This window comes from Pseudorca crassidens, chromosome 1, assembly GCF_039906515.1.
Source record: "Pseudorca crassidens isolate mPseCra1 chromosome 1, mPseCra1.hap1, whole genome shotgun sequence".
Taxonomy (NCBI): Eukaryota; Metazoa; Chordata; class Mammalia; order Artiodactyla; family Delphinidae; genus Pseudorca; species Pseudorca crassidens.
In genome coordinates this window covers 146,024,052-146,051,720 of record NC_090296.1, presented here as the reverse complement: position 1 = coordinate 146,051,720, position 27,669 = coordinate 146,024,052, and the positions used below count along the sequence as shown (strand labels likewise).

The 27,669-nt window shown below is 47.5% G+C and overlaps 2 protein-coding genes across 2 annotated transcripts in view; both read right to left on the bottom strand.

Annotated features, from left to right (window-relative positions):
* Nucleotides 1–889: 889 nt before the first annotated feature.
* The window catches only part of ZSCAN2 (zinc finger and SCAN domain containing 2), a 36,784-nt gene continuing 10,004 nt past the window's right edge, over nucleotides 890–27,669 (bottom strand). The window contains 3 exon segments of the mRNA XM_067697570.1: nucleotides 890–2,312; nucleotides 2,314–2,752; nucleotides 18,668–20,062. Coding sequence (XP_067553671.1) covers nucleotides 2,027–2,312; nucleotides 2,314–2,752; nucleotides 18,668–20,062 — 2,120 coding nt within the window. The 3' untranslated portion in view covers nucleotides 890–2,026.
* On the bottom strand, nucleotides 1,650–9,291 carry LOC137207063 (putative SCAN domain-containing protein SCAND2P). The gene is given in 5 exon segments (XM_067706452.1): nucleotides 1,650–6,765; nucleotides 7,409–7,493; nucleotides 8,254–8,463; nucleotides 8,465–8,649; nucleotides 9,219–9,291. Coding segments are annotated over 5 exon segments (618 nt in total). The 3' UTR covers nucleotides 1,650–6,700.

Genomic DNA, 27,669 nt, shown 5'->3' with positions numbered 1-27,669 from the left:
TATATTTGAATCTTCTGGATCATTCCAAAGTATGATAGCAAATTTTCTAAAAGGAAATCTGGTTACTTCCAAAGTATTTTTATAATGCAGAGCTACACTAGGTTTTAGTATGATGAATTTCCACCTAAGTGAAGACTTTCTCATTGAAAAGAGTGAAATTATTGAAAATATTCCATATCAGATTTATTTCCTGGCTACACAAAAAACTCTAAGCTCAGATTTCTGGGATACCTTTGTTGTTGTTTGTTTGGCCATGCTGCACAGCTTGCAGGATCTTAGTTCCCCAACCAGGGACTGAACCCGTGCCCCCTGCAGTGGAAGCGTGGAGTCCTAACCACTGGCCCACCAGGGAACTCCCAGGGATACCTGGAAAAACCATCTTCCAAAAAAGGCTCTTTGAAAAGTCTCCTCAATGGCAGCAGATTGACATGCTTTGAAGGGATGTCAGTCCCTTTTTGGAAAGGAGATACTGGGCAGAGTCACCTCTCGTGGATAAGGGAGGTGATCAGGCTAGACAATAAGCAAACTGTCTTTTCTGTCAGTGTTTATCCAGCCTTCCCCACGTGTATCTCTGTGTGCTGGAGATACACGGACACGAGGCTTTCTAAGGTGGCTTGAAGACAGTTCTTAAAGGAAAACCCAAAGGATGTCTTCAACAATGGCAACAACATATAAAGTCCACAGTGCATCAAAATGACTACTTTTGACAGATACTTATTTAGATAAGTTCTTTTATGTTTTTTTTAAAGAAAGACTAATTACTTCATAATCATACTTTATAAATCTACTTAGATAAAACTGTACTATGTGTAGATTGTGCTTTGTTTTATAATTGATGGGTTTCTGGAAAGTTGTGGGAAAATCCTTTAAAATCAAACACACAAGGAAATTATTTTAAGAGGGAGAAACTGTGTTCCCTTTATTTCCAAGCACCATTTGCTGTGTATGTCAGAGGCCCTCCAGGGACTCTGCTCCCAGAGAGATACCCAAATCTCCAGAACCTGTCGACCTGCACTTGGCCTCCCCCGTCGGACCTGGACACCTGAGCACAGACGGGAACTAGTGAGCTCGTCAGAGGCAGGTGATAGAGCGGTAACTCCTCCAACCAGGAGTCTTCTTAATCAACGCCATGGTTCCTAGTTATTGCTCTGGACATATTTACAAACAGAAGAGACTTCACCCACTTTATCACCCTGGTTCACGATCTTCTAGACCTGGTCTCACATTTGTAGGATACGGTATGAGCTTTAAAGCTCTGCAGCAGCCCTGCTGGCAGTTTGGAGTGATTCAACCATGCAAAAATTCTACTTCGGTTGAATCATGAAATCGCTAGTTTTATAGACCAAAAATGGCAATCTCCCTTGGTTCAACCTAATATGTTGGAGGAAGAGTAGGGTATGGTATGGTTTAGAAAGTCAGCCTTTAGCATTGATCTTTCCTCCTCTTCCCTCCTCCAAATAACCCAACAGAATGTTTTCCTCTCAAGTAACTCCATGTAAATCTAAGACAGGGGATGTAGGGAAACACAGACAGTTCCGAGGCTCCAGTCCTCCCAGAGGGAGAACAGGGGAAGACCTTTAGAAATGTATTTAGTTCATAAACAAATCCTTGTTTAGCTGCCCAGTGCCGGGAGTAAACTGCTCAGCCACTGCTGGTTCTACATCTTTAATGCCATCACCACGGGAGGGCAGAGCCGCCTCCGGCCTGGAAGGAGGATTTGGATCTCACCCTCACATTACCATGCTGTGCAAATTAAGGCACAGAATCACAGTGAAGACACACTGAGATGGTGATACAGTCAGATTCAGAACGAGTCTCTGAAACCTCTGGAAATCAGCTTCCATTTTAACAGCATGGACAGGAAAGCCTTGCATGGTATTTCATAAGCCCAGCGGGTACTGAGTGAGAGAAACAAAATACGGTCTGTTGGACTGGGTTTTGAGCTCTCTCTCCTTCTCCTGTGGGTGTCGTGGTATAGAATCAAGGGCCATACAAACCCGTTTTGGGGGTAGATTCTGCAGTGTTTTCAAGATAGGTCCCCTACACCTAGAGTCTCCCCGGCGTGGGCTCTCTGACGTGCACTAATACGTGAGCTATTGTTGAATTGGCTCCCACACTCAGCACATCCATAGCGTTTTTCTCCCGTGTGGATTCTCTGGTGAGTAATAAGACCTGAGCTCTGATTGAAGCTCTCCCCACGTTCCCCACGTTTATAGGGTCTCTCTCCAGTGTGGATTCGCCGGTGGGTAATGACGTTTGAGCAGTCACTGAAACGTTTCCCACATTCCAGACACTCAGAGGGTTTCTCTCCTCTGATGGCTGGTCAGAGTGGAACTCTTACTGACCGTTTTCCCACACTCGGGGCACTGGTAGGGCTTTTCGCCAGTGTGCGTTCAGCAGTGTGTCCTCAAGCGCGAGCCGTTGGTGAAACTCTTTCCACACTCACTACACTTACGGGGTTTCTCTCCTGTGTGGATTCTCTGGTGCATAATAAGGCCTGTGCTCTGCGTGAAGCCTGTGCGGCACTCCCCACATTTATAGGGCTTTTCTCCTGTGTGGATTCTCTGGTGTGTGATGAGGTCAGAATGATCACTGAAGCCTCTCCCACATTTGGGGCATTTGTAGGGCTTCCCCACCATGTGGATTCTCTGGTGGCAAACCAGATATGAGCTTTGGCCAAAGCTTTTCCCACACTGGCCACATTTATAGGGTTTCTTTTCTCCAGTGTGGGCTAATCTGTGGACAGCTAAGTGTGAGCTCAGGCTGAAATGTTTTCCACATTCACAGCATATATTGGGTTTTTCTCCAACATAGGTTCCCTGAGGACCTATGAATTTACCTAGGTCTCTTTCTGGAGGAGAGAGCAATTCTTGTCCATCTTCTAAGGATATTTCCCACTGCTTCTCTGCCCCATATTCACTTTCCCAGTCTTTCCTCCAGTTGAGGTATTGGGAACCATCCACGCTGGATCTTCCTAATAACACCCCAGGTAGTTTTACTGCCTCTGAAATGTCCTGGCTTGAATCCTCCTCATTCTCTGTCCTTGTTTCAAGATCTGAAAGAATGAAATGAAACTGCAAAGGTTACCTACTTTCTGATTCAGAAGAATGGAAACAATGTGAAAGAGGTCCTTACTGGTCACTTAAAAACAAGTTATTGGTGGTGACAGACCTTAATCAATTTTCCATTAACCAGGAACAAATAAGCTGGAATATGGCTGAACCATTGTCAAGACCAGCAGACATCCAGGCCTCACTCACTCCCCCAGCTTCTAAGCAGGAAGGTCATGTGGAGAAAGGCTGGAGGCAGGTCCAGGCGCACTTCTTCCTCTTCAGTCAGAGCTGCTCCCCCCTCCTCAGAGGCTCTGTCGCCAAGCTCAGCTCCCCCTCTCCTCCCATCACCTACGAACTGGCAATCGGTACTAAAAAGCCACCTTTCTCTTCCTGATACTGCCTTCTGGGTAGAGAGATGTGCCTTAGAATAATTCTCCTGGCCATTCTCCATCCCCTTCCTTACAGGTGGGAGGAATGACCTCCTTGGTTAACAAGCAGCTGGTGTACGTGGCTCAGATCAGCAGTGAAGGCTCTATCCCTGCAGGGCGAGGTGGTGGTTGTCCAGTGCTGCCTGTGGCTCAGTTCTGGGGCTCTGTGTGACCCCACAGCTAAGCCACACCCTCAAGAGCTCCACCATTTAGAAAGCTGCCATTCTGATCTCAATGTCTTACTCATGTCTCTCTCAGTCGGTCTAGAACCTGAGTAGGAGAACAGTTCTATTTACCAGATCACCTGAAATTCCAGCAAAATGACTGAGCCCCACCACGGAAGGGAGCTCATCTTAATCATGAGAAATTCACCCCTTCAATAATCTAAGGTTGACTGTAGTTTTAATTTAGGGTCATCCATGTTCCCTTTTTCTACTAACCTGGTTAAGTGATAGTTAATTAAAATTATAATTCAGATAGAAATTTAAGAGAGAAATCATAAACACTAATACTTCGTTTATAGCTACATATTCCAAGGTAACTAAAGAGACCAGGCTTTCTTTTCTGTTCTTCTCACAACTCCTGTGGTTTCAGCACCACAGAACAATAACCCGGGAAGATCAAGTGCCTGGGTTCCTCTCCCGCCCTTGCCCAGTGCTGGCTCATCCATGTTCAGAATTACAGGTCTGACTTCTTTGTTGGTACGATACTAGCTTTCACTCATTTCCCACCTGCACAGGAAGTTTTCCAAATTTCCTTGAAATCCTGGAGACTGTCCTTCCAAAGTTCTTCACTTCCCTCCAGACTTGAGACCCCATCTGATGGGGGAACTGGAGGTCCTGCCCAAGGAAAAGCAAGAAGGGACATGGGGTTCTTACGTAATTTGCCTTCTGTTCTCATATGTGGAAGTGGTAGGTGGGATGAGAATGGAAGCACGCCTCAGAAAGGTCTAGTTTTCAGAAGAAAAAGTTAATGACTTAGGAAATTTTCCCCCTTAAGTTCAGCATACAGGGCAATGTGCTTATGTATTTTAACAATAATTATAACAATGACAATGAGAACTAACATTTGCTGAATGCAAACAATGTAACAACCCAGGGAGGTAGTTACCATCACTGTGTCCATTTTGCAGATAAGAAAATGGGGGCTCAGGGTGTTTAACCAATGTACCCGGGAACAGACAAGTCTTTAAAGTGGCAGACTGTTATATATAATATATGCAGAGTTCACACCTATGGGGCACTTTAGGTGGAAACAAACAACTGAAACTTTAAGTAACTCTCCTGTTTCTCTAATATTGTTACTAAAAGCAGGCAGGGAGATCCCTTTGCTGGCAAGCAGAGCAAAATCCTCAAAATCATCTTCCTGAGTCACCCTGGACTATTGGTTTCTATCAGTATTTAAAGATCGGCTGTAAATAGTATTCCTCTATAGAAATCAACGATTTTCCTCCTGACAAGCCCATTCACATACAGACTAGTGATACCAGAGTGACAGACATAAGCATGTCTCCTGATTCACGGTCCCTAATCTTCCCGCGGGGCTTCCTCTCTCCCACTGTTCTGAAGTGCACTTCGGGGAAGAGAGCTTACCATTGGGATACCCCCTCAAAGCCTGGGGGCCGAGGCTCCCGGGCTCCTCTTGGGGCTCCTCTGTCACCTCATTACCATCCCATCACTGCCTTCTGGTTCTCATTGGAGTCCCCTCTAGTCCGCAGAACGCCTCCTGCCACCTCAAAGGCATCAAAAGTGTTGGCCAGGGTCCAGGGACTCATCAGGGCATCCATCTCATCGTATAAGGGGCAGGTGCCTGGAGTGTGGGTGCTCCTGGCTTTGCGGTAGTCTGGAGGTTTTTGAACCGGTAGCGACACTGCTCCAGGGTCCGCAGGAAGCCCCGTTCCCGCAGCTGCTCAGCCACAATCCGGTACACCTGGCGGTTCCCATGGCACGTACAGAGCTTCTCATGAATCCAGGACTCACTGTGAATTCCCAGGAAAATCTTGGTTTCCTCGTAGCCCCAATGCATCCCTGCCACCTTCTCATCCTCCAGGCCCTGCCACTCCAGCTCATCCCCCATCTTGGCTTTTCTCAAGATGGGCACCTGGCCAGGCCTGACTCTGCCCCAACCCACCAGGGAGTCTCACACTCTCCTTCCCTCTGGAGCGCTGAAGACCTGGGCTCTGTGGCTTTTCCTCCTGCTCCACATGGGAGCTCACACAGGGGCTGTGGGTTGGAAAGGCTGTTTGCAGGGAGACAAGAAGAAGACATAATGGTTGGGTGAATTTAATAATCCCAACCACTTTATATGCCAGGGAGAGGAGATTTTTTTTTTTTTTTAAGTCCAAGGGAGGGGGGCCTTCCCTGGTGGCACAGTGGTTGAGAGTCCGCCTTCCGATGCAGGGGACATGGGTTCGTGCCCCGGTCCGGGAAGATCCCACATGCCGCAGAGCGGCTGGGCCCATGAGCCATGGCCACTGAGCCTGCGCGTCCGGAGCCTGTGCTCCGCAACGGGAGAGGCCACAACAGTGAGAGGCCCGTGTACCGCCAAAAAAAAAAAAAAAAAAAAAGTCCAAGGGTGGGCTTCCCTGTGGCGCAGTGGTTAAGAATCCACCTACCAATGCAGGGAACATGGGTTCAAGCCCTGGTCTGGGAAGATCCAACATGCCAAAAATAAATTAATTAATTAATTAAAATAAATAAATAAATGCAATGAGTGGGACAGGGAAGAGAGAAAGCAAAGGAAGAACTAAGCTACCATTTACTGAACACCAGGCACTGCACTGGAAACTTCACATTTGCTCAAAATTCCCGTTAGTATGCGGCAGAGCTGGGATTTGAACTCAAGACTGTCTGAATCTGAAGCTTTTGTTTTTCTCCCACTACACAATCCTGCATACTATGAGGACGAGATCCAGATACCGAAAGAAGGAAGTAGCCATTACTTTTAAGACAAACAAGCAATCTTAGAGTCAAGGAAAGAATGACTTAATACAACCCCTCACTACCTCAGCTGTGGCGCTGCCTTACACAAGGAAGGAGATTTGGGCAACATTTTTCAAGGTGATGAAATTTGGAGCCTCATCTATAAAGTTACTGGGCCTGCCCGCTGGGTAAAGTTCCTTTGTAATTTCCGATAGGCAAGAGAACTGGTGCAAAGGGCCCCACTCAGTAGTAGAAGGTGACCTGAGTAAGAGGAATGTCTGGCCCACCTGGAAGCTGCTTATGGCCCCCCCTGGTCACAGCTGTGCTCTGGAGAAAGAGCCAGAGCCTGAGAATCAGGCAGGCCTCGGGGGAGAGAAAGGAGCCATTAGAGGGAACGCTTCTTGGCCCCCCCCCCACCAGGGACCAGCCCATCGGGTTTGGAAACAGAAGAGTCTTCCTCCTCCTCTTATTGTCTGCTTTGTCCCATCAAAGAAGGACTGGTGAAAAAGCAAAACAACACATTTCTCAAAGGAGAGTTCCAGATTTCCCTTCCATATCCATCCACGTTACTGACCGTCAGCGTTTTATGCTTTTATTCTTCAGTTTTGATAACACAGGTGAATCATCTGAATTGGTCTGGGGACACGTACCTGTTTTGGGAATTACCGCACTCTAGTTTAGCCCTACCTTGTGCCTTTCCTACCACCCAGGCCTAAAATTGGTACCCACACCTTACCTCCTGGGACCAGTAAGGTCTCACTCACATAAGGAGAGGTGCCACCAGCTCTGCTGTGTAGTTTTACAAAACATGCCGACCAAGGTTCTTCTTCCCTTTGGAGGTGCCTGTTGAGGATTCCACAGATTCATGTGGTCAGCCTCAGTTTATATGCCACATCCTCCCAGGGAAAGGAGCTGTACCCTCTACCCCACTTCCTGCACTCAGAGCGGGTTTCGCGCCCTCCCCACAGAAGGGTCCCTTCTCCCTCCCTACACCGCTGCTGCTTACCGCTCTCGTGGAAGGATCCAAGTTTTACCTTGGGGCTGTGGTTCATTTGGTCTTCTGGTTCTGGCTGTGAGTTCTTCACCACTGCCTGGAACAGATACATGGATTCTGTCTGTGCTTGCTTCAGATGGATGTTTAGGGGACCTAGTACCGATCCTGAGGGTTCCTTCTCCTCTGACAGCACCTCCTGTCCCTGCTCAAGGACTGGAAATGGTCAGAATTCTGTAGGCACTAAAACTTAATCATCCCCAGACATAAAGAAGCAAAGGGGGAACTCAGTCTTATGCAAATCACTGCAGGGGCAGTAAGGAATGTGGATGTGTGGGAGATGCCATGGAGATAAGATCTGGAACCCAGGCCCACTGCAATCTGCCCACCCAGCTCTCCCAGGGCTGCTCCTGTCAACCTCTAGGCAAAACTAACAATACAGAGAGAGCAAGCAACAAGGCAGCTATTTTGCAATAGGACCTAAAGGTTCAAAAATGTCAATAAAGACCAGTGAAACCCCTTGCTTCAGGCTGGCTGCTGCTGAATGAGAGCTGTTCTCCAAAGAGAAAATAGGTTGTATCTGCTCCTCCTGGATCAGAGTGGTGCTCAAACTATTTTAAACAATTCTCTTATTTACTGGTGGGGACCAACACTCAGAGCAACCAATGTTGTGCGTCCTCTGAAAAGTCAGTCTGAAAATGGAAGGAAAGTTGCAGCTACCAGGCCCAGGGAATAAGCAAATTCCATGCCGACACCAACAGCAAAGTGTACACATCACCCATACTGCTGGCAACCCAAGGTGGCTCTGTCTCTCACATTCCTCTATTTTAACTACTCAGAACTAAGTTTCCATATCTCACCTGCAGCCCCAGTCTTCCAGGTTCTTTTTGCAAGTCTTCCACCAGAGCCACTGCCTCCTCTCCACTCTCTGGATGTTTCTGTCTAACCCAGATCTGGATCTCCTGGGGAAGGACAGCCAGGAACTGTTCCAGGACTAGCAACTCCAGGATCTGCTCTTTCATACACTTCTCCTGTCTCAGCCACTGATGACAGAGCTTCTGGAGTTGGATGGAGTGCCTCCCGGGGTCCTGATGCTTCTTGATAGTGGAAGTACCAAAAGTGCTGGCAGGTCTCTGGTTCAGGGATACTCCCTTGAAAGAAAATTTCCTGCTCCCAGTGGGAATCTTCTTTCAGCTTCACTGTTTGGAGCTCTTCTTGTACTTGAGGAGTCTGGATTTGTTCATCCACAGCTACAGCTATTGTTCAGATCAGAGAAGAACCCTGCAGCTGTGACCTGAAGTTCAAACCTCTTCCTTTACTTCACTGGGAAGCCACCTTTAGATAGGAGTCTAAGTAGAACTTGAAATTCTAGAGCCAGAGACATACATTACAGAGTGAATTCTAGTGAAAATCACAAGGGTTAGCCCAGTGGGATTGAGGTGAAGAAAAATCTTCCTATTCCTCCCTCCCCATGTCCTGATGCCCATGGAGTCTAGCCCTCTGTCACTGGGGACGCAGCTCCAGAAGTCTGACAGTAGGGGTCAAGGGCTGGTGGTCTGGTTGGAAAGCAGAGGAGCGTGAAGCTGTGTTTGCATAGCGATTTACTTAGCGCCAAGAAAATGCCAATGATCCATACTGAAGAATGAGGATGAGCTGATGGAGATAATGGGGACAATAAACTGCTCATTCTCCCAAGCCACTGGTCTTCAGAGTGTTGCCAAGTACATGCAGTACAAGAGGCAGACGGCACACAAGGTAGCAGCACCTTGGAGAGCAGAGCCTGAGTGGAGCCCGCTCTAAGCGTCAGAGATTCAACCGCTCCAACCCTCAACTCTCCTCGCCTCTGGGTGGGTTCTCAGATTTGGGCGGGCCCTCTCTGTATTCCTCAGTCTTGGCATCGTAACTCTCTCCCAAACAGGGAGATTTACCCTGGTTAAGGTTACAAGATGTAACAGCAAGGATAATAAGATCACAGACTCACAGGATGTTACAGTTGGAACGAAAGTTAAGAGATAGTCAGGCTTCAACTCCCTCAAAGCTGAGGCAGTCACGGCTCAGAGACCCCCAGGACCTTGCCCAAGGTCACAAAGCTGGCAGGAAATGGGCAGTGGCTCAGCCCGGTGACGGTGGACCGGCTGACTGGCCCGCAGAGCGTGACTTACACTGGAAGGCTACTCTGCTCCGCGGGCGACCTTCTTTAGAAGCTTTATGGGGTAAACGCGGGTCCTGGGGACAGGGTCGCTTCGTTGGCTACGAGGCCAGGGTCATCCCCACCGGGCCAGGTGGACAGGGAGAAGGAGGACGCCGCCAGCATGAGGGGCGCATCCTGCCCCGGGGTCTGCTCGCGGGGACGCGGGACCCGGGGTCTCCGCCCGGTCACGCCCAGCCCGCGCGGGCCCAGGCCCGAGGTGAGGGCCGCTCCTGTCCGCCGAGGCCCTGCGACCACTGGAGGTCCCCGACTCCGCGGTACCTTCTCTGTGGGCACGCAAAGTCCCCACACGACACTCCCACTACGAGACCAGAGCCCAAGTCCCGACCTTCGGAAAGCCATAAACACCGGAAGCGGAAATGCGAGCCCCAGAAAGACTGGGGCTTGGCCGGACTACATTTCCCATAGGCCTCCACAAGGCCCTGCAGACTGACAGCATGATTAACCAGTAATCTATGCGGATGGCTTGGGCGCCCATTTGTTTCAGACGAATCATTGACGACGGGTGGGACTTTCCTACACGCCGGATTTGGGGGTGCGGATCCGCAACTATAATCGTCGCACGTGGAGCGGGTAGTCTTTCCTCGCTTCTCCCACCCCCGTGATAATTTGGGGAGGTGGCGGCTTCTCGCCTTACTCCGCCCGGGGACCACTGAAAGAGAGACCCTTTCCAAAGCGTTTTCCCTTACAGCTGAAAGCGGGTGTTTATCCCTGTTAATCCGTATTTAATCCTATTATACAGGTGAATAAACCCAGGCAGCTTGGACCCCAGGTCTCTTTTAGAGTGGCGCTGAGACTCCAATTCAGATGTTTTGCCTCTTAAAGTACTTTTCTGGCATAGTTGCCCACTGTGGATCCTCCCCCTTGCCTAACACACACACACACACACACACACACACACACACACACACACACACACACACACACACTTCCTTATTTCCTGTGTGCACGGTCCTGGGTGATTCAAGATAAATATCATTGACGCTTATTCATTTAACAATCAATTGTAGAGCATATACTTTGGGACAAGTGAAAAATTTCCTCCTCTTAGTGCAGCCCCTGCTCTGCACTCCTCTTAAGGAGTGCAGTCTGGCAGAGGATGCATTTTCTAAAATGAAATGGTGAACAACTCCAATGCAGTGTGGTAAGTGCTAAATGGAGGTGCTTTCAAATTAAATGACTGGAAGGAAATACTGGAGAGCAGCTGGGACAGCCCAGGAGGAAAGAAGGTGCACCCTCAGGGAAAGGGGGCAGGAAACTATACTTCACTTTTGCATATTTTATCTGGTTTGCTTCTGAAAACAAATTTTGCCTAGTTAGGTCTCACTCCCTATTTAACAGATAAAAGGTCTAAAATTCAACAGAAGGTGGGTGAAGCTACAATTCCCCCCCAGGAGGGGCAGCCTGCGGTGGGGCAAGGGAAAGACAGAACAACAAGAGGGGCTCTCCGTAGAGTCCTAAATCCAGTTACAAGTCTGGGCCATGGAGATTCCTTCTAGCCTCTTGATTTTAGTTCCAAGAGGGCTAATGTGGAAAACTCGGGCCAGCGCTTTCAGCATGCACACACAGCCCAGAAGTTCCAGAGAGCTGCCTCAGGGACCAGTGAGGTGGGGCAAAGACCCAGCCCGGGAGAGCGCTTTGGGTTCTCACCATCCAGTCACCACAGCATCTCTGCTTTTACATGTTTTCTATTATTTCAAGGTTTCACTTGAAAAAGTGGTTCCACTGTTACAAAAAGAAAATGGAAAATGACTAATCCAAGTATTCCATGTGCCATTCCCTTAACTCAGGGATCTCCTGAGCCAATGGAACTTTCACTGGAAGCAAAACCAAACCTGGAAAGGGTCGTCCCAAACCTAGCTCCTATCACCTTCACTGTCAAAACCACATCCAATCCTCCAAACAAGAAGACTTGCATACGTGCCCTTGAGCTGCAAGCCACACTCCCCAAGGACTGGGACTAGAGGCCCCCGAAGAGTCTACACAGATGAGATGTTTTCCCAGCTAAAGCTTTCTGGTTCCTCAGAGGACAGTTGGTCTCAGAAACCTAGAAAGGTCCATTCTTTGGTGAAAGCAGGTTCCATTTGATCTGAGTTATCAATATTACCAGAGACAGTAGGATTTCAACGTTCACCGCCACACCGAGTGATTTCGAGCAGCCTTCTGGAATGGGATGGGCAAGTACGGGCATCAGCTGAGCCGGTGAGGCAAAACGAGATCTCCAGAAGTGATTTGCCCTAGTCATGCTGCTAGTTAGGGGCACAGGTGTGTCTAGAACCAGGCCTGTCAGGTCTCTTTGGCTCCCAATACCCCATCCGCTGCACCACAGATCTCAGGACAGGAACAGGAGGGAGACAGGCAGGAGCTAGTGTCTCAGAAAGGCGGCATCACATGGGACAGCTGAGAGAGGCAAGTGACAATAGTGCTGAAACTCTTCAGCAAGAGGGTGGTTTCTAGACCATTGATATGTTAGAAAAACATGGCACAGAGGGATTTACAAGCAGTGTGTAAGGAGACAAGGATTTTGAGATGAAAGAAATAAGCGTATGCTCTAAGAATTCAACTAATTACAGCCACGTGTACTGAGTGGAGACCACTGTCTCCTAAGCCCACTGGATCGTCCACTTAACTCCAACTTAACCAGTGACACTAACCTGTCTGTGGAAGGGGGCGTGTTCATCAGGGAAACCTGGAAGAAAGTGTTAACGAGGGCTTCCCTGGTGGCGCAGTGGTTAAGAATCCGCCTGCCAATGCAGGGGACACAGGTTCGAGCCCTGGCCTGGGACGATTCCACATGCCGCGGAGCACCTGAGCCGGTGCGCCACAGCTACTGAGCCTGTGCTCTAGAGCCCGCGAGCCACAACTACTGAAGCCCGCGTGCCTAGAGCCCGTGCTCCACAACAAGAGAAGCCACCACAATGAGAAGCCCGCGCACCGTAACGAAGAGCAGCGCACACTCGCCGCAACTGGAGAAAGCCGCGCACAGCAACAAAGACCCAACACGGCCAAAAATAAAAATAAAATTAAAAAAAAAAAGTTAACGAGGCAATCTTGGGGACGGAGCCGACAGCGCTGGGGGGGCAGGGAAGAGAAGGGGATTTTGAAGTGCAGCATTCATCACCTGAGGGGGGTGCGTCACATGACCCCTTTCTTTCAATCCGTGCTCATCAACAGCCACTGTCTGATCACAAAGCCACCATTTCGATTTTCCGTCACTGGAGACCAGGAACAAGGGGTGCTCTGAAAGTGGCTTAGGATTGGAGATCCCCAAGTAAATGAATAATAATTGGGCTTCTGGAATATTGGTCTCTCGGAAATTTAGTTACCAGGAGCCTCCCACCCAGTGTCCGGTCATCTCTGGGTGCCTGCACCATGAAACTTGGGGACTGGAACTCGTGAGTGGTAAATCTGCCAAGATGCGCCACCCCGAGGCATCCTGGCAGGCCTCCTGCCCCGACACCGACAGTGCAAACAAACGGCGGACACACTGTGCCTGCCAAGGCCTGTGAGCTGTGAGGGGCCTGGGCAAAGTGTTTCCTCGGAGCCAGACCTTCCTCCTCCCAGCAGCCATTCTTCTACAGCTGCCGTGGGCCTTTGAATGGATGGAAAATTCACAGAGTTGGGACACTGGGAAGAGTGAGCAGGGGAGAGGGAGTGAGGGGCAGGTAGGCCCAGGAGCCACAGTCTCTGCTGATGCCAGAGGCAAGAGCTCAGTTGCACCAGTGGCTGGGTGGAGCACCAAAGGGAATTAACCACAGCCCCTACTCTCCACCGGCCTCTGCAACCTTCTGTCTCACGACCTGAGCATCATCCGTGCGATTCCACCTTCACCTCCTCTGTGGCCACGGGCTATTTTATCAAGTCAAGAGGGTGAGAGAAAGGAAAGACTCTAATATTCTGTCCAGAGATTTGAAATAGCTTAACAGGGCCAGGCAGCAGGGAGGTTAAAATGGCCCTGTATTTGAAAAACTCCAGGTCTGTCTGTGAAAGACTGTGGGACGGGCAAGCCCAGCACACCGGGCCCCTGCACAGCTCCCTGGTTATGAGACAGGACTCCCATCAGGGATAAAGGGTTGGGGAGGGCGACCACCAGTCACGTGCAAGGAAGGACCAGTTACAGTTGTGGATCATCTTGATACTAGGGGAGTAGCCAATATGCTGTTTTTATTTTAGTGTTTTGTTATTCTCTCCATTGGTTCCTTAGGTGTTTCTCGTGGCTGTAATAATGCAGCGGGGTTAATTGACTTCAGGAGTAGCGTGTTAAGCCACAGGTGCAGGGCAAGGTACATACTGAACCATGAATTGTGTTACACTAAGCTACTATGGCTTATTGTAAACCAGAAATGCAACCCAAAAGGAAATAAAATTCCATGAAAAACAAGAGGAAGTCTCATGATGACCTGCCTCAAAATGTAAAATCTCTATTAAAAGTGACACAAGTGGCACAAGTGTGTCTAGAGCCAGGTCGGTTCAGCTCCCAACACTCCACCTGCCCCACTGCAAACTTCAGAACAGGGTCAGGAGGAGACAAATTACTGACCCAGAGGGGACCTGATGGGGGGACTTCGGGGTGCTGCTAAGTTGTTTCTTGACCAGGGTGCTGTTTACACAGGTGTATACAGTTTGTAAAAATTATATGAGCTGTACACTTATCTATGTGTTATATTTCGTTTTTTTTTCTGGCTGTGCCGGGCAGCTTGTGGGATCTTAGTTCCCTGACCAGGGATTGAACCCGTGCCCCACGCATTGGAAGTATGGAGTCTTATCCACTGAACCGCCAGGGAAGTCACTGTGTGTTATGTTTCAACAAAAAGTTAAAACAAGAACTGTCTCAGGATATAGTTATACGAATACCCTGGGATTAAAAGGGTGAGAGTAAGATAAAGTCTCCAAGCTTCACTGCTTGCCCAGAGAGAAGAGAAATAGATGGTGTACTACGGAGTTAGCTATAAGAAAGGGGATGCATGTTTTTCACTGACTTTTGATGATCTGTGACATTTTGAAAACAAAAGCTTTTTCGTTAGGATTCTGGTTGGTGGGTTGGTTTTTATAAATGTCTTTCGCTGTGTCTCCATTCACTGATACCAATAAATTGTAACTGAGGTGAAAGGTCACTGAAGTTAAAAATAACTTAATCATCTTACCAAAGGGAAGTGTAGGAAACCTAACCCATTTTCCAGGTCAGAATTTTGGGCTCCATCCGCCTCTTGCATTTACATACAACTGTATGGAGAGAACCCAACTGGCATATATTTATTGACTTCCTATCACATGCCAGGCCCTGCTCTGAGTGCTGGAGAGAGAGTTTGGAACCTCAGTAGGGGTGTGAGCATAAAAACTCGAAGAGGGACAGGGCAGAATCACGAAACAGGTCAATGCAATGAGAGTCACAGGCACCGAAATTGGAGAGCTCAGGGGTGTGGTGGGCGGGATCACGTCCGCCAGGCAAGTGCAGGGAAGACCTCACGAAGGGGGTGGTACCCAGGCTGAGTCTTCAAAGATGTGCAGGTGTGCCCTGGGCAGACAGGGCAGCCCAGCAATCCACAAGAGGGAGCAGAGGGAGCAGAGAGACGAGGCCCAGCAGGGCTCATTGAGGGGAGCTGCCAGGGGGCGAGGATGGTCAAGGGCATAGAGGTGTGGTGACGAGGGCAAGGCCAGGTATGAACGTAAGGTTCCACAGAGGCCCCCATCAGGAAGGCCATCAGGAAGGCCCCCATCAGGAAGACCTCATCTGCCCTCCTTAGGGGGATGGGGGAGCACCGGAGGGTTTAAGCTAGGTAGTGACAGGTTCAGTTCTTTGCTGTGGAAGGACGCTCACTCTGGCTACAACAGAGGATGGAGCAGCGGGAAGCAGGGCCAGAGGGAGCTTGGGGGGCACCAGGAAGGGGGCTTTTGCAGTGTCGGGCAGGGGTTTGAACTACGCCAGGGGGGTCGGGTCTGGGAAAAGTTGAGAAGGGCTTGATTTCCAAACGGCTCTAAGGGATTCGAGGGAAGAAGAGTCTTGGACGACTCCTAGGTTTTTGGGTTGGGTGACACCGAGTGGATGGCAGTGCTACTCACAACGAGGAAACACACCTGTGGAACCAGCACCCTGATCAAGGGAGGCAGGTGGGGGACTTGAGTTCTGAACATGCAAGTTTGAGGCTCTAGGAACAAGGGCAGGAGGTGAGTAAGTTGCAGGAAGAAGCCAGTAGAGAGGGAGAGACTGGAAATCGAGAGAGGAAATAGCAGATAAGCAAGGTCCTGGGTCCTGGAGGGAGGTGGAGGCAAGTGACAGGTGGAGATAGATGACTATTAAACCAAAAGCACACATCTCGGCTGAGCCCGGAGGCAAGGAAGTGACAGGGTTTGATACACAGAAGTTTGCTGGTTGGGACACTGAGGGAGGCCACGTTTGGCAGGCTCAAGGTTCTCAGAGGTGAGCAGAGCCTGGGGGCTGGCGTGGGTCTGAGGGGCAATGGGTACAGGGCGGCCACTGCGGGGCCGGGGAGAGGGAAGTGACCAAAGTCACGTGAAAGACTTGCTGAGGTGGGCCTGGGGGCCACACTGAGGGTAAAGAAGATGCCTTAAAAAAAAAACCATTTACTGTAGGTTTTTAATGGTCCCAAGGCTGTTCCCATGAACTTAGAAACAAACTGGTAACAAAAACTCGGTCCCTAAATATATGTACCTTGAAGGGGAAATAGTCTTTGTTACAGAGACACAGGTGTAATTGAGTTGTGAACAGAGATGTAGCAGAGGCAGATCTGCCGAGGGGGCTGGGGCTTCTTGACTGTTTTTAGGGGAAGAAGGCCGTGTCCTTCCATCCAACACATCCGGCATGAAGACCCCTCCTTGCCTCTGCAGACCCCCTCTAGGTGCAAGCAGGACAGGAAGCAATGGGCTCTCAACCTTTCTAGAACCACCATTTGTCATTTCCCCAACCTGGTTCCAGTCTAATTCTGCAATTTCAGCTAATCTGGCTTCCTTTCTTTCCAGGACATTTTGTGTTTATACCAGGTAGGGAGGAATAAAAAAAGAAACTTAGTTAGAAAGGTTTAAAAACCTTAATACCAATTCTTTTCTCAAGTTGAGCTTAAGGGAAAGAGAAAAAACACCATTTCTACAACCCAAATTCCAGAACTGAATGCCACCTAGGAAACCCGCCTGTCCACTCTCCCTTACAGGCAGGGCAGCTCTTGTATCTTCCCAGACAGATGGAAATCTTTCTCCTAGTAAAGCGGCATGACGACAGGTAACGGAACTTCTTGTTCACAACCTTTCTCCAGCACCTAGCATGGTGATGGTACACACGCCCTCAGTAAACGTTTGCCCTGTAAGTGAAGGAATGGAATCGGTGACGGGGATTTCACAGCCTACGTGGTTTGGTGTAACAACTGCTACTGCCCAGAGCTTCCTTGTGTCTAACTTAGTTGATTCTGGATGGAGATGGCCTCCCAAGGAGACCATTGGGAATCATCTGGCACCTTAGCCAAAGCTGCCTCTCCAAGTGTTGGCTGACAGACTGGATGCAGAGATAGCAAAGAGCAGTGGAGAGGTGGGTGCACTGGTCAAGCACACAGGACTAGGTTCACCCAAAGGTGTGCTCTTTGAAGCAAGTGATTTCTTTCCCCCTAAAGGTCTTGGACCACTTCCAGCCTGGGGCAGGAGGTGAGTTGGGTGGGGAAGTGAGATATGGGTTTGTCAAGTTCAGGTTTTTAACACATGTGAAAAGACAGACTCAGGAAAAGAGTGGGACTGTACTTTATTAGGCAATTTGGAGCATCCACCCTGTAAGAACCAAGGTGCGTTCTGAAGGCAGGCCCTACGCGTAGGAGAGAAAAGCCTATTTACCCTCCTCTTCCCTCCTAACAAAGCCCTTCACCTGCTATCATCCTGTCTTTACTGTTTCATAGCTCAAGGACCCAAGAACAAAGCCCTGGTAGCATCCCAAGATCAAGGGCGACATCTGTAGGACAACTCTTGATTCAAGCCCAAATCTCTCCAGGGTACAGGTGATGTGTCCTCAAAATCAACACTTCCTTAAAAATAACGTTCTTTGTATACAAAAGCTACCAGACAGAATTCTAGATCTGCATATATAAGATAAAAACGACAAGTGCACAGAGTGATGATTACAGGGCCATGTATCTGGGGGGTAAAGACACAAGGCAACCCTGCAGAGTGCAGGACTGTTTCACCCTGAAGAAGACAGAAATACCATCCACCAGGGGGAGGCAGCTGGCGGCTCTGACTTCACCTCACGCTCAAAAACTAAAACCCTGCAAGAATAAATGTGTCCCCACCGACCCACAGCCGACTTACCCCAGGACAGTAAGCAGAGACAAGAGCAAACACATACATCTCCATTTATGCCTTCCCTGGCAGGCCCCGGGCAACTCCTATCAATGGGAAGGTACTGGGACACTGGTTCTGGGCCAGACTCCCTCGTGTTCCGGTGTTCCTGACACTTTCTAGAACGAGAAAAGGGCTTTAGCTTCATGCGGATGACTCAGAATGGGAGAAGCCCCTCCACCTTGACCCGAAATCAAACCCCAGGACACAAAGGCAGGAAGGGCCAGTTCTGCCATGGCAGGGGCCCTGGGATGCTAGCAGCTCGGGTGAAGGCACCTTAGCCCAACAACTGGCAGCAGAACGACCAGACAACACCAACAGGTTTCTGGTATTTCTCTAAAATGTGGGCCATGCTGTCTTCTGTTCCACACAGAGAAATATCCCCCCTGTTCTACCAAAGAGGAAACTGGGGCACAGAGGATGGAGAGAGAAGGAGCCAATCAAGTCAAGAAACGTGACAGAAAAAGCCCTAGCTTTCCAACCTTCCATTCCTACGCTCTGTTCTCGGGGTTTGACTCTGACCACTAAGACGATGGGATCCTAGAAATGAGGGTGAGTAGGGGTAAGGCAAAGATCCCCAACAAGCCTTTAGGAAGAATGGCTCTTCTACAGACACATCCCTGTCTGGGGGCAGAGTGGCAAGTGCCCTCCTGGGCCAGTCCCTCACCTTCCCTCTCTGCCCCTTCAGTAAAGTTTCTCCTTCATGTGAGTTCTCTGATGTGTGATAAAATTGGAGCTGTTGCTGAAGGCTTTGCCGCACTCGGGGCATTTGTAGGGCTTCTCCCCGGTGTGTATTCGCTGGTGTATGATGAGGACTGAATTCCAGCTAAAGCCTTTCCCGCACTCGGGACACCTGTATGGCTTGTCTCCCAGATGGGCTCTCTGATGCATGACCAGGATGGAGCCCCGGCTGAAGCTCTTGCCGCACATGAGGCATTTGTAGGGCTTCTCACCCGTGTGGGTCCTCTGGTGCACCACCAGCTGGGAGCGCTGGCTGAAGCCTTTCCCACACTCATTGCATTTGTAGGGCTTCTCACCCGTGTGGATTCTCTGGTGCTTGATGAGGTTGGAGCTCCAGCTGAAGCTCTCCCCACATGTCAGGCACTCATAGGGCTTCTCGCCCGTGTGCATCCCCTGGTGTGCAATCAGGCTGGAGCTCTGGCTGAAGGTCTTCCCGCACTCCCCGCACTTGTAGGGCTTCTCCACCAGGTGGGTCCTCCGGTGCGTGGCCAGGTTGGAGCTGCGGCTGAAGCTCTTCCCGCACTCGCTGCACTGATAAGGTTTTTCTCCCGTGTGAGTTCTCCGGTGGGTGATGAGGGCCGAGCTCTGGCTGAACCTCTGCCCGCAGTCGGGGCACTTGTACGGCTTCTCTCCTGTGTGGATCCTCTGGTGCCTGATGAGGTTGGAGTTGTAACTAAAGCTTTCACCGCATTCTTTACATTCGTAGGGCTTCTCTCCCGTGTGGATCCCCTGATGTGTGTTCAGGCTGGACCGGTTTCCAAAGCTCTTGCCACACTCGGGGCACGAGTACGGTTTCTCCCCCGTGTGAGTCCGCTGATGGGCGATGAGGTTGGGGCTCCTGCTGAAACTCTTGCCGCACTCAGCACACTGGAAGGGTTTCTCTCCCGTGTGGATCCTCTGGTGGGTGATGAGGTTTGCACTCCGGCTGAAGCTTTTCCCACAGTCCCTGCACTTATAAGGTTTCTCCCCGGTGTGAGTAGTTTGGTGTCTACTGAAGTTGGAACCATCACTAAAGCTTTTTCCGCACTCATCGCATTTGTAGTATTTCTCTCCTGTGTGGGTCCGCTCGTGCGTGATGAGGTGGGATTTCCGGCTGAAGGTTTTCCCACACTGGGGACACTCATAGGGCTTCTCACCCAGGTAGGTGCCCTGAAGGCCTATGAGCTGTCCAACTTCCCTGCTCTGGGGTGGCACCTCCCCATGGTCCTCCCCTGGGGTGTTTCCCCGGGGCCCCCGGGAGCTGCAGTCTCTCTCCAAGTCACTTTCCCAGTCAGATTGTGGAATGCCTTCCCCTTCAGGCATTTCGGAGAACATTTCATGTGATTCAACATCCTCAAATATGTCTTGGTTAGAGTTCTCCCCATTTTCACTCTGGATCTCAAAATCTGAAACAATGAAGAAAATTGTACAATTTGTACTCAATTTCCTGTAATGATGAGAAAAGAAAACCAAAGGGGAAATTTAAAATGAATTAAACTTCGAGTGAAAATAAAAAGGCTAGAGAACCCTCAAAACTTAAAAAAAAAAGACAGGTTTATTTCCTTCTAACTGGTTATCCAGTTGCCAGGTCTCATATCTTTAGGGTGATCACCCAGAATTTCTAAGTCTTAAAGATGTGGGTTTCAGGTCTCTACCTGTTTCTCCACTGGGAAATGAGATCAGGTGGGAATTTTCAAATTCCTGATCAAAGGAAAGCAACAGGGTACACAGTCCCCAATACTCACCATGGTGCTCGATGCTTAGTAGGTGCTCTATTGAATTTGATGAATGAATGAATGAGTTTCTTATTGATACCACAGATATTCCCCTAAAGCTCAGTCTCCTTTCAAATGGAGCTTATATAATAATTCTGTGCATTAAAATGTCTGATGCTTATAATCTTATTAGTTGGCATTTAAGTAAGATACAGACAAGATGACAGGGCACCAGCAACAAGGACTCTATGTGTCTATACACATGACTGGAAACAAGTAAGTGGGCAGTTAAAAGAGCCCTCAAATTTGGGGACTTCCCTGGCAGTCCAGTGGTTAGGACTCCACACTTCCACTATAGGGGCACGGGTTTGATCCCTGGTCAGGGAACTAAGATCCCACATGCTACGCAGCCAAAAAAAAAAAAAAAAAAAGAGCCCTCAAATTTACCTGCAGTGAGAGTCTACAGATAGATCTCCTATCGGTAATACAAAGTATCTACCTTCCAGAAACTTGCCAAACTACTGCCCAATACTTATCAAACGTTTGGGTGAAACAAATCATGAGGGAGGACTGCTGGAAGAACAAGTCTCTTCCTCAAATGAGAGACTCTAAAGTCTATCCCAGGATTAAGCCAGCAGAGCTGTGGGCCTGGATCACACTGCTCCGACACTGGCAGAACTGTGTTCACTGAACTGTGTGTTGGTTTAATGACTCTGGCTGACACTGATGAACACTCTAAGAAGGGTCATTAGAAATTAATCACAGACTTCCCTGGTGGTCCAGTGCTTAAGAGTCCGTGCTGCCACTGCAGGGGGCACAGGTTCGATCCCTGGTCGGGGAACTAAGATACCGCGTGCCGCACAGCACAGCCAAAAAGTAAAAAATTAAAAAGAAATGAACTTCTATCAACTAACATTACATTGTTAATCAATATTAAAAAAAAAAAAAGAAAGAAATTAATGGCTGTGTCAGCTACAAACTGGCACTTGCCATCTACCTCTACAAGGACTAAATCACATGCTGCTGCAGCTGCTGACTTTCAACTCCCCCTGAAAGGAGTTCAGGGTGGAGAGCAGAAATGAGGCCCTCCATGCCCTGGGAAAAACTGGCAGAACAGGTCTTCAGATAGTTAATATTTTCAGGAGACCATTTTATGAGCCCAATTCTTGCATCTCCTCGTATCTAGAAAAGCACTCAATTCCTTCATGGTGACGTCTGCCCCTCGGGATTAGCAGTAACCTTCAAGAGACTAGCAGAAACCTTCTGCAAAAAAATATGTGCTTGATTGTGTATACTCCCCCTTCACCAAAATCACATATATACTGACCTCCCCCATTACGTCTTTGGAGCAGTTTCTCAGAGCTACCTGAGATGCTGTCTCCCGAGTTATAGTTCTCATTTTCTCCCAAATAAAACTTAACCCTCAACTCTCACACTGTGCATTTTTTTAAGTCAGCAGCTGTCAGGAACATTAAGGCTGCCAGGAAGTTGTTGACGACATTGTTTATACCACACAATATCCTCTTGATCGGCCAGAGGAGGAAATTTCTCTCTGATGGAAGTATCAAAAGGAGCTTCTCTTCTGAGTGATCTGTGTCTGCCTCACGCCCCTGACTGTGGCTCCCTCTCTGCCTTGCCTGCTTGGAAGCTTGGAGCCAAAAGCCCAGAGCAGGAATACTGGATGTTTTTACAGCATGCAACTTGTGTTCTTTCATTTTTTCCTTCCCAATATTTTCTTCTTTACTATAATTTCTTTGTGCTCTATTTCTGTAAGGTATCTTCAACCCTTTTTTAAAATTCTATAGAGTATACAGAAGTCAGTCAATGCTTTTACTGATAAAGGTGATAGCCTGATTATTACTAAGACCTAACATCACACATCAGACCTCATAAGAAAGTAGTTCCATTCATAGCAAGGAAGACAATTAGCAAAATAATTACACAAAGGCCTAGTGACATTTCCATTGTTAATGCTGATAAACTGTTTAAGGTTAGATGCTCAATTCAGTGATTATTAGTCTCTATAAGTTAATGTAAATTTCCGTATATGAACATGATACAATGTGGCCTACATCTCTCAGGTTGAACCTAGGTTCCACTCATGTCTTTAGTCAAAATAAGATCTACTTAAACTTGCAATTAAGCATATAATTACATTTCATGCTCACACTGACACAGATGCTGCTGGTAATCTGTGGACTCCTATAATTGCCCTCGGGCCCCCCTCCCCCAGATCTCCAGGGGATGGATACAGGAATGAGGGGCACCATGCAAGCTCCTGCCTGGCTAGGGCCAGAAATTCTGTGCTTCCTCAACATCCTGCAAGACTGCTCTTTTGCAAGTTTCTATCACAGAGCTCTGCTATTATCTCTTCTATAAGAACCTCCAGGCTGAGGCCCTGATTCATTTTCTTCAAGCTAACATGACCCAAAACCCTTTTGTGATGACCTTTGTAGTTTCTCTTCCGAATAGGGACAGTAGTTAATAGAGTTTTTCATTGCCCTAAAATCAGAACTGGTATGTTCCAGGCTGAGCTCAGAAGCAACAGGAAAAACAAAAACTCAGACTTCATTTTCAGTGAGATCAGGAGGGAGATCAATTTGCAGACAACAAAATACATGTAAGGGCTTCCAAAAACAGCAGAGACCGGGCGGAAGCCAAGGAGGGAAAACGTGAAGAGAACAAGCATGGAAAGCAGGAGGGGGGCGCTCTTGGGGGAAGTGTCTCAAAAAGCTCAGGCAGAAAATCACTTCCTGAGGGTCAGGGACTCACCCTCAAGTACATCGGTACATTTGGGAACTGGGGTGAGCAGGGCTGGCTTCTTTGGTTCGGAGAAGCAAGGGAGGTGAGGCTACAATTATACAGAATCACACAGATGAGCTGTGTGTGCAGGAAGCTTTCTGTTTCTGTAAAGCAGCGGAGAGAGCCTTGACTCTCCCAAGTGAATCACAGGAATTATTGTTATTGAGAAAAATGACCATTTTTCATCCCTAAAAAATGTTAAGTGAAGCAACCGCCTCTGTGAAGGAAGACCACAAAGTAGAAATTGAGAAGAGACAACAGGAAGAGAGGAAATGTGATCTGGGAAGAAGGGAAAAAAATCTAGAGAAATGAAGACAAAATGGGGAGGAACTCAACGGAAAATAGGCACCTTGGAAAGCACAGGAAGGGAAAGGGAGAATTGAAGTGAGATGGAAACAAAGAAAGAAGTTAGAAAGATTAAAGACCAAGGGGGAAAGCGGGGCAGGGTGGTGGTGGTGGGATGAATTGGGTGATTGGGATTGACATGTATACACTGATATGTATAAAATAGATAACTAATAAGAACCTGCTGTATAAAAAAAAAATAAAGTTCAAAAAAAAAGATTAAAGAGAATGACAGAAACCAAAGTGAGATAAAAGGAGAATCAATAAATATATAACTAGAGTTCTCAAAAAAGGAAACTAAGCCAAAGGAATAGAACAAATCCTTCAAGTATAATCTATAAAGATAGAAGAACCCTTGATGGGACTTCCCTGGCAGTCCAGTGGTTAAGACTCTGCACTTCCAATGCAGGGGGCACAGGTTCGATCTCTGGTCGGGGAACTAAGATCCCATGTACCCCGTGGTCAAAAAATTAAATACATAAATACATTAAAAAAAAAGACAGAAAAACCCTTGAAAGGTACACTGTGTGCCAAGGAAAACTAACCCAGGGTGGTTACTAATGAGACAGGGGACAAGAAGGTAAAAAGATCGAATCACTTATATGGGGGAGGAAAATCAACCAGTCTCAAATTTCTCTCCGGTAACATTCAATCCCTGCAGATAATACAGCAAGAGCTACAAGACATGCAAGCAAAGAAAACGAATGTGAAGAAAACTGTCCTTCAAGCATGAAGTTTACAGGCCAACAGCTTTGAATATACACAAGTTCGCAGAATACTGTTCCTATGACCCTTCTTGAGGAAACTATTGGGAGATGAATTTCGGTCAACCACGAGACAAAGGCAATGCTAGAGCAAAAGGACTGGGGCTGAACAGATACATTTAACTTTAGAACAACGTCTAAAACTACTGTGGCAATTAGAGTGAAAAAAGAGAATGTAAATGTTACACAGACATGTAGGAATGACATGCTAACCAAAATTGGGGTTGTGGGGAAGAAACTGGGATATAGGATATATTCATTAACTGCCTCATCTGTATACCTGGGAGTCCAAAGGTTATCATTTAAAACTGGCAAATCATGTAACTGAAGTATAAGAGTCTTTAACAGTACAAAAATAAACATTATTGTAGATAAGATTACTGACTGAAATGAGGGGAGTAAGGCGGGGAGCAACTATCTCTGTCAAATGTTAAAACATAAAATCTCAATACAGTAAGTCCCCTACATACGAACCCTCAAGTTACGAACTTTCAAAGACATGAACGTGCCCCTGGATGCCAGCTGTTGTACTCTACTACTGTACTTTTCAAGGTACTGTACTTTCAAATTAAAAATGTTTTATTTTTTGTGTTTGTTTGTTATGTATTATTTGTGTGAAAAGTATTATAAACCTGTTACAGTACAATACCACATAGCCGATTGTGTTAGTTGGGTACCTAGGCTAACTCTGTTGGACTTAATGAACAAACTGGACTTACGCACATGCTCTCGGAACAGAACTTGTTTGTATGTAGGGGACTTACTGTAATTAAAACGTTAATAGACAATCAGACCAATGAAACAAAACCAAACCTCCAGAAATAGACTCAGTAGACATGTGAGTTCAGAATTTAATACATGTGAATTCAGGTGGCTCGTGAATAGACAGACCAGTGGAACAGAAAAAAATCATCTCTATGACTATGGGAATTTCACATATGTTGAATATAAGGGTAGCCTCTCCAATCCATGGAGAAAAGACACCACATCCAAAAGACACCAGCATTCATGATGCTGGGAACAAGCAGTTAAGTCAAATGGAAAAATTTCAGTTGGACCCATACTAGGACAAATCTCAAATAGATCAAAGATTTAAAGGGAAAAAAATTAGTACTGAACTATTAGACAAGAATATGAGAGAATTCCTTTATAATCTGGGAGCCTTTAGACATGATGCTTAATTTGTGTGATTATCTTCCTCTGCCACCTCACTGCAGAGGCCCATCTGAGCGGAATCCTGACCCAATAACCCCCTCACTGTCTGCTGCTTAAGGACCAGTCCTATCCTCCTTTATGTAGACAAAGATTCAAGACTGTTATACTCCAGGGAAGGCCAAAGGAAGGTTGAGAGTTCTTTTAAGGTTGGTCTCTGATAACACAGAGGCACGGGAGCCTTTCTAAAGGACAGAAAAGAGCACCCTTCGGGCGATCTGACTTAACAAGGGCCTCCAAATGGGAAAAAAAAAATCACTGAGCTGGGAAGGATGAGGGATCCTGGTTCCTCCCAAGCTCCTCCTCAAGAAAAGGTGATACTGGTGAAATCAAGAGTATAGAGTACATTCAACTGCGGGCAATTCTCTTTTTTTGTGGGTGGTCAATTAAGAAAGTGAAAACTCAGAAGCTGATGTGGTCAGATAAAAGGGGAATATCATCAACATATTAATGGGTAGAGATGGGATGAGATGGTAGGAGCTGGGAATTTTCTTTAAAAAGGAACTTCACCAGTAGAAAGAGTGTTTGCTATTTCAAAATGAGCATATTTTGTGGATGAGACTGGATACAGGGAGGCAGGCTTCTGAGGAAGCAGGCTTGTGAGCAAGCGGTTGGACAGCCAGATCTCCAGTAGAGAAAACTCAGAGATGAGTCAGGCATTAAGGAAACAGGAAAGAAGGGGTCTCATTTTCTAAATGTTTTGATCTCCCCCGAAACTACTAGAGCAAATTCATAGAGACAGAAATCAGAATGGTGGTTGCCAGGGGTTGTGGGGAGAGAAGGGGAGTTAGTGTTTTTTTTTTTTAATAGATTTTATTTAGTTATTTAGTTATTTTTGGCTGCGTTGGGTCTTCGTTGCTGCGCGTGGGCTTTCTCTAGTTGCAGTGAGCAGGGGCTCTTTGTTGCGGTACGTGGGCTTCTCATTGCGGTGGCTTCTTCTGTCGCGGAGCACGGGCTCTAGGCACGCGGGCCTCAGCAGTTGTGGCATACGGGCTTAGCTGCTCTGCGGCATGTGGGATCTTCCTGGACCAGGAATCGAACCCGTGTCCCCTGCATTGGCAGGCAGATTCTTAACCACTGTGCCACCAGGGAAGCCCGGAGTTACTGTTAATGGGTATAGAGTCTCAGTTTGGGAAGAGGAAAAATTTCTGGAGATGGATGGTGGTGACGGCCGCACAACAATGTGAATGTACTTAATGCCACTGAACTATACACCTAGAAATGGTTAAAATGGTAATCTTATGTTATATATTTTACCACCATAACAAGAAAAAAGAATTTATGGCCCTTATATATCATTTTATGTACTCTTACCAAATTTAAAATAGTTGATACCTTACTAGAAAAATTCTGGAATTAATTTTAAAAGATGAAGTTAATGCTCAAAAAGGCAGAGAATTCTTAGAAACACTATTCAATTTCTGATGGCCTAACAGGCAAAAGAAGAGTATCTTGCTTTAATGGGTATTTCCCTGGTAATTTGTAAGGTTGAACATCTTTTCATATGGATATAATTTGTTTTTATTCATTTCTAAATTGCCGGACCATATCTTTTACCTTCTATTCTACTGGGTTGACAATTTCTTATGAATTGTAGATGCTCTTACAGAGCAAGATTTTGACTCTTATCTGCTACACTGCAGACTTTGTTACAGATATTTCCTCCCAGTCTGTGCATTTTCGTTGAACTTTGTTCATAGTATCTTATTTATTTATTTTTGGCTGTGTTGGGTCTTCGTTGCTGCACACTTGCTTTCTCTAGTTGCGGCGAGCAGGGGCTACTCTTCGTTGCGGTGTTCAAGCTTCTCATTGTGGTGGCTTCTCTTGTGGAGCACGGGCTCTAGGCATGCGGGCTTCAGTAGTTGTAGCATGCGGTCTCAGTAGTTGTGGCTCACGGGCTCTAGAGCGCAGGCTCAGTAGTTGTGGCGCACGGGCTTAGTTGCTCCACAGCATGTGGGATCTTCCCGGACCAGGGCTCGAACCCGTGTCCCCTGCATTGGCAGGTGGATTCTTAACCACTCCGCCACCAGGGAAGTGTCCACAGTATCTTTTTAATATAAAAGACTTTTTCTGTTTCCATGAGTTCAATTTAGCTTTGACGATTTCTGTCTTGTTTAAGAAGTCCCACCCCACTGCAAGATTATAAAAATCCTCTCCTATAGCTGATTCCAGATC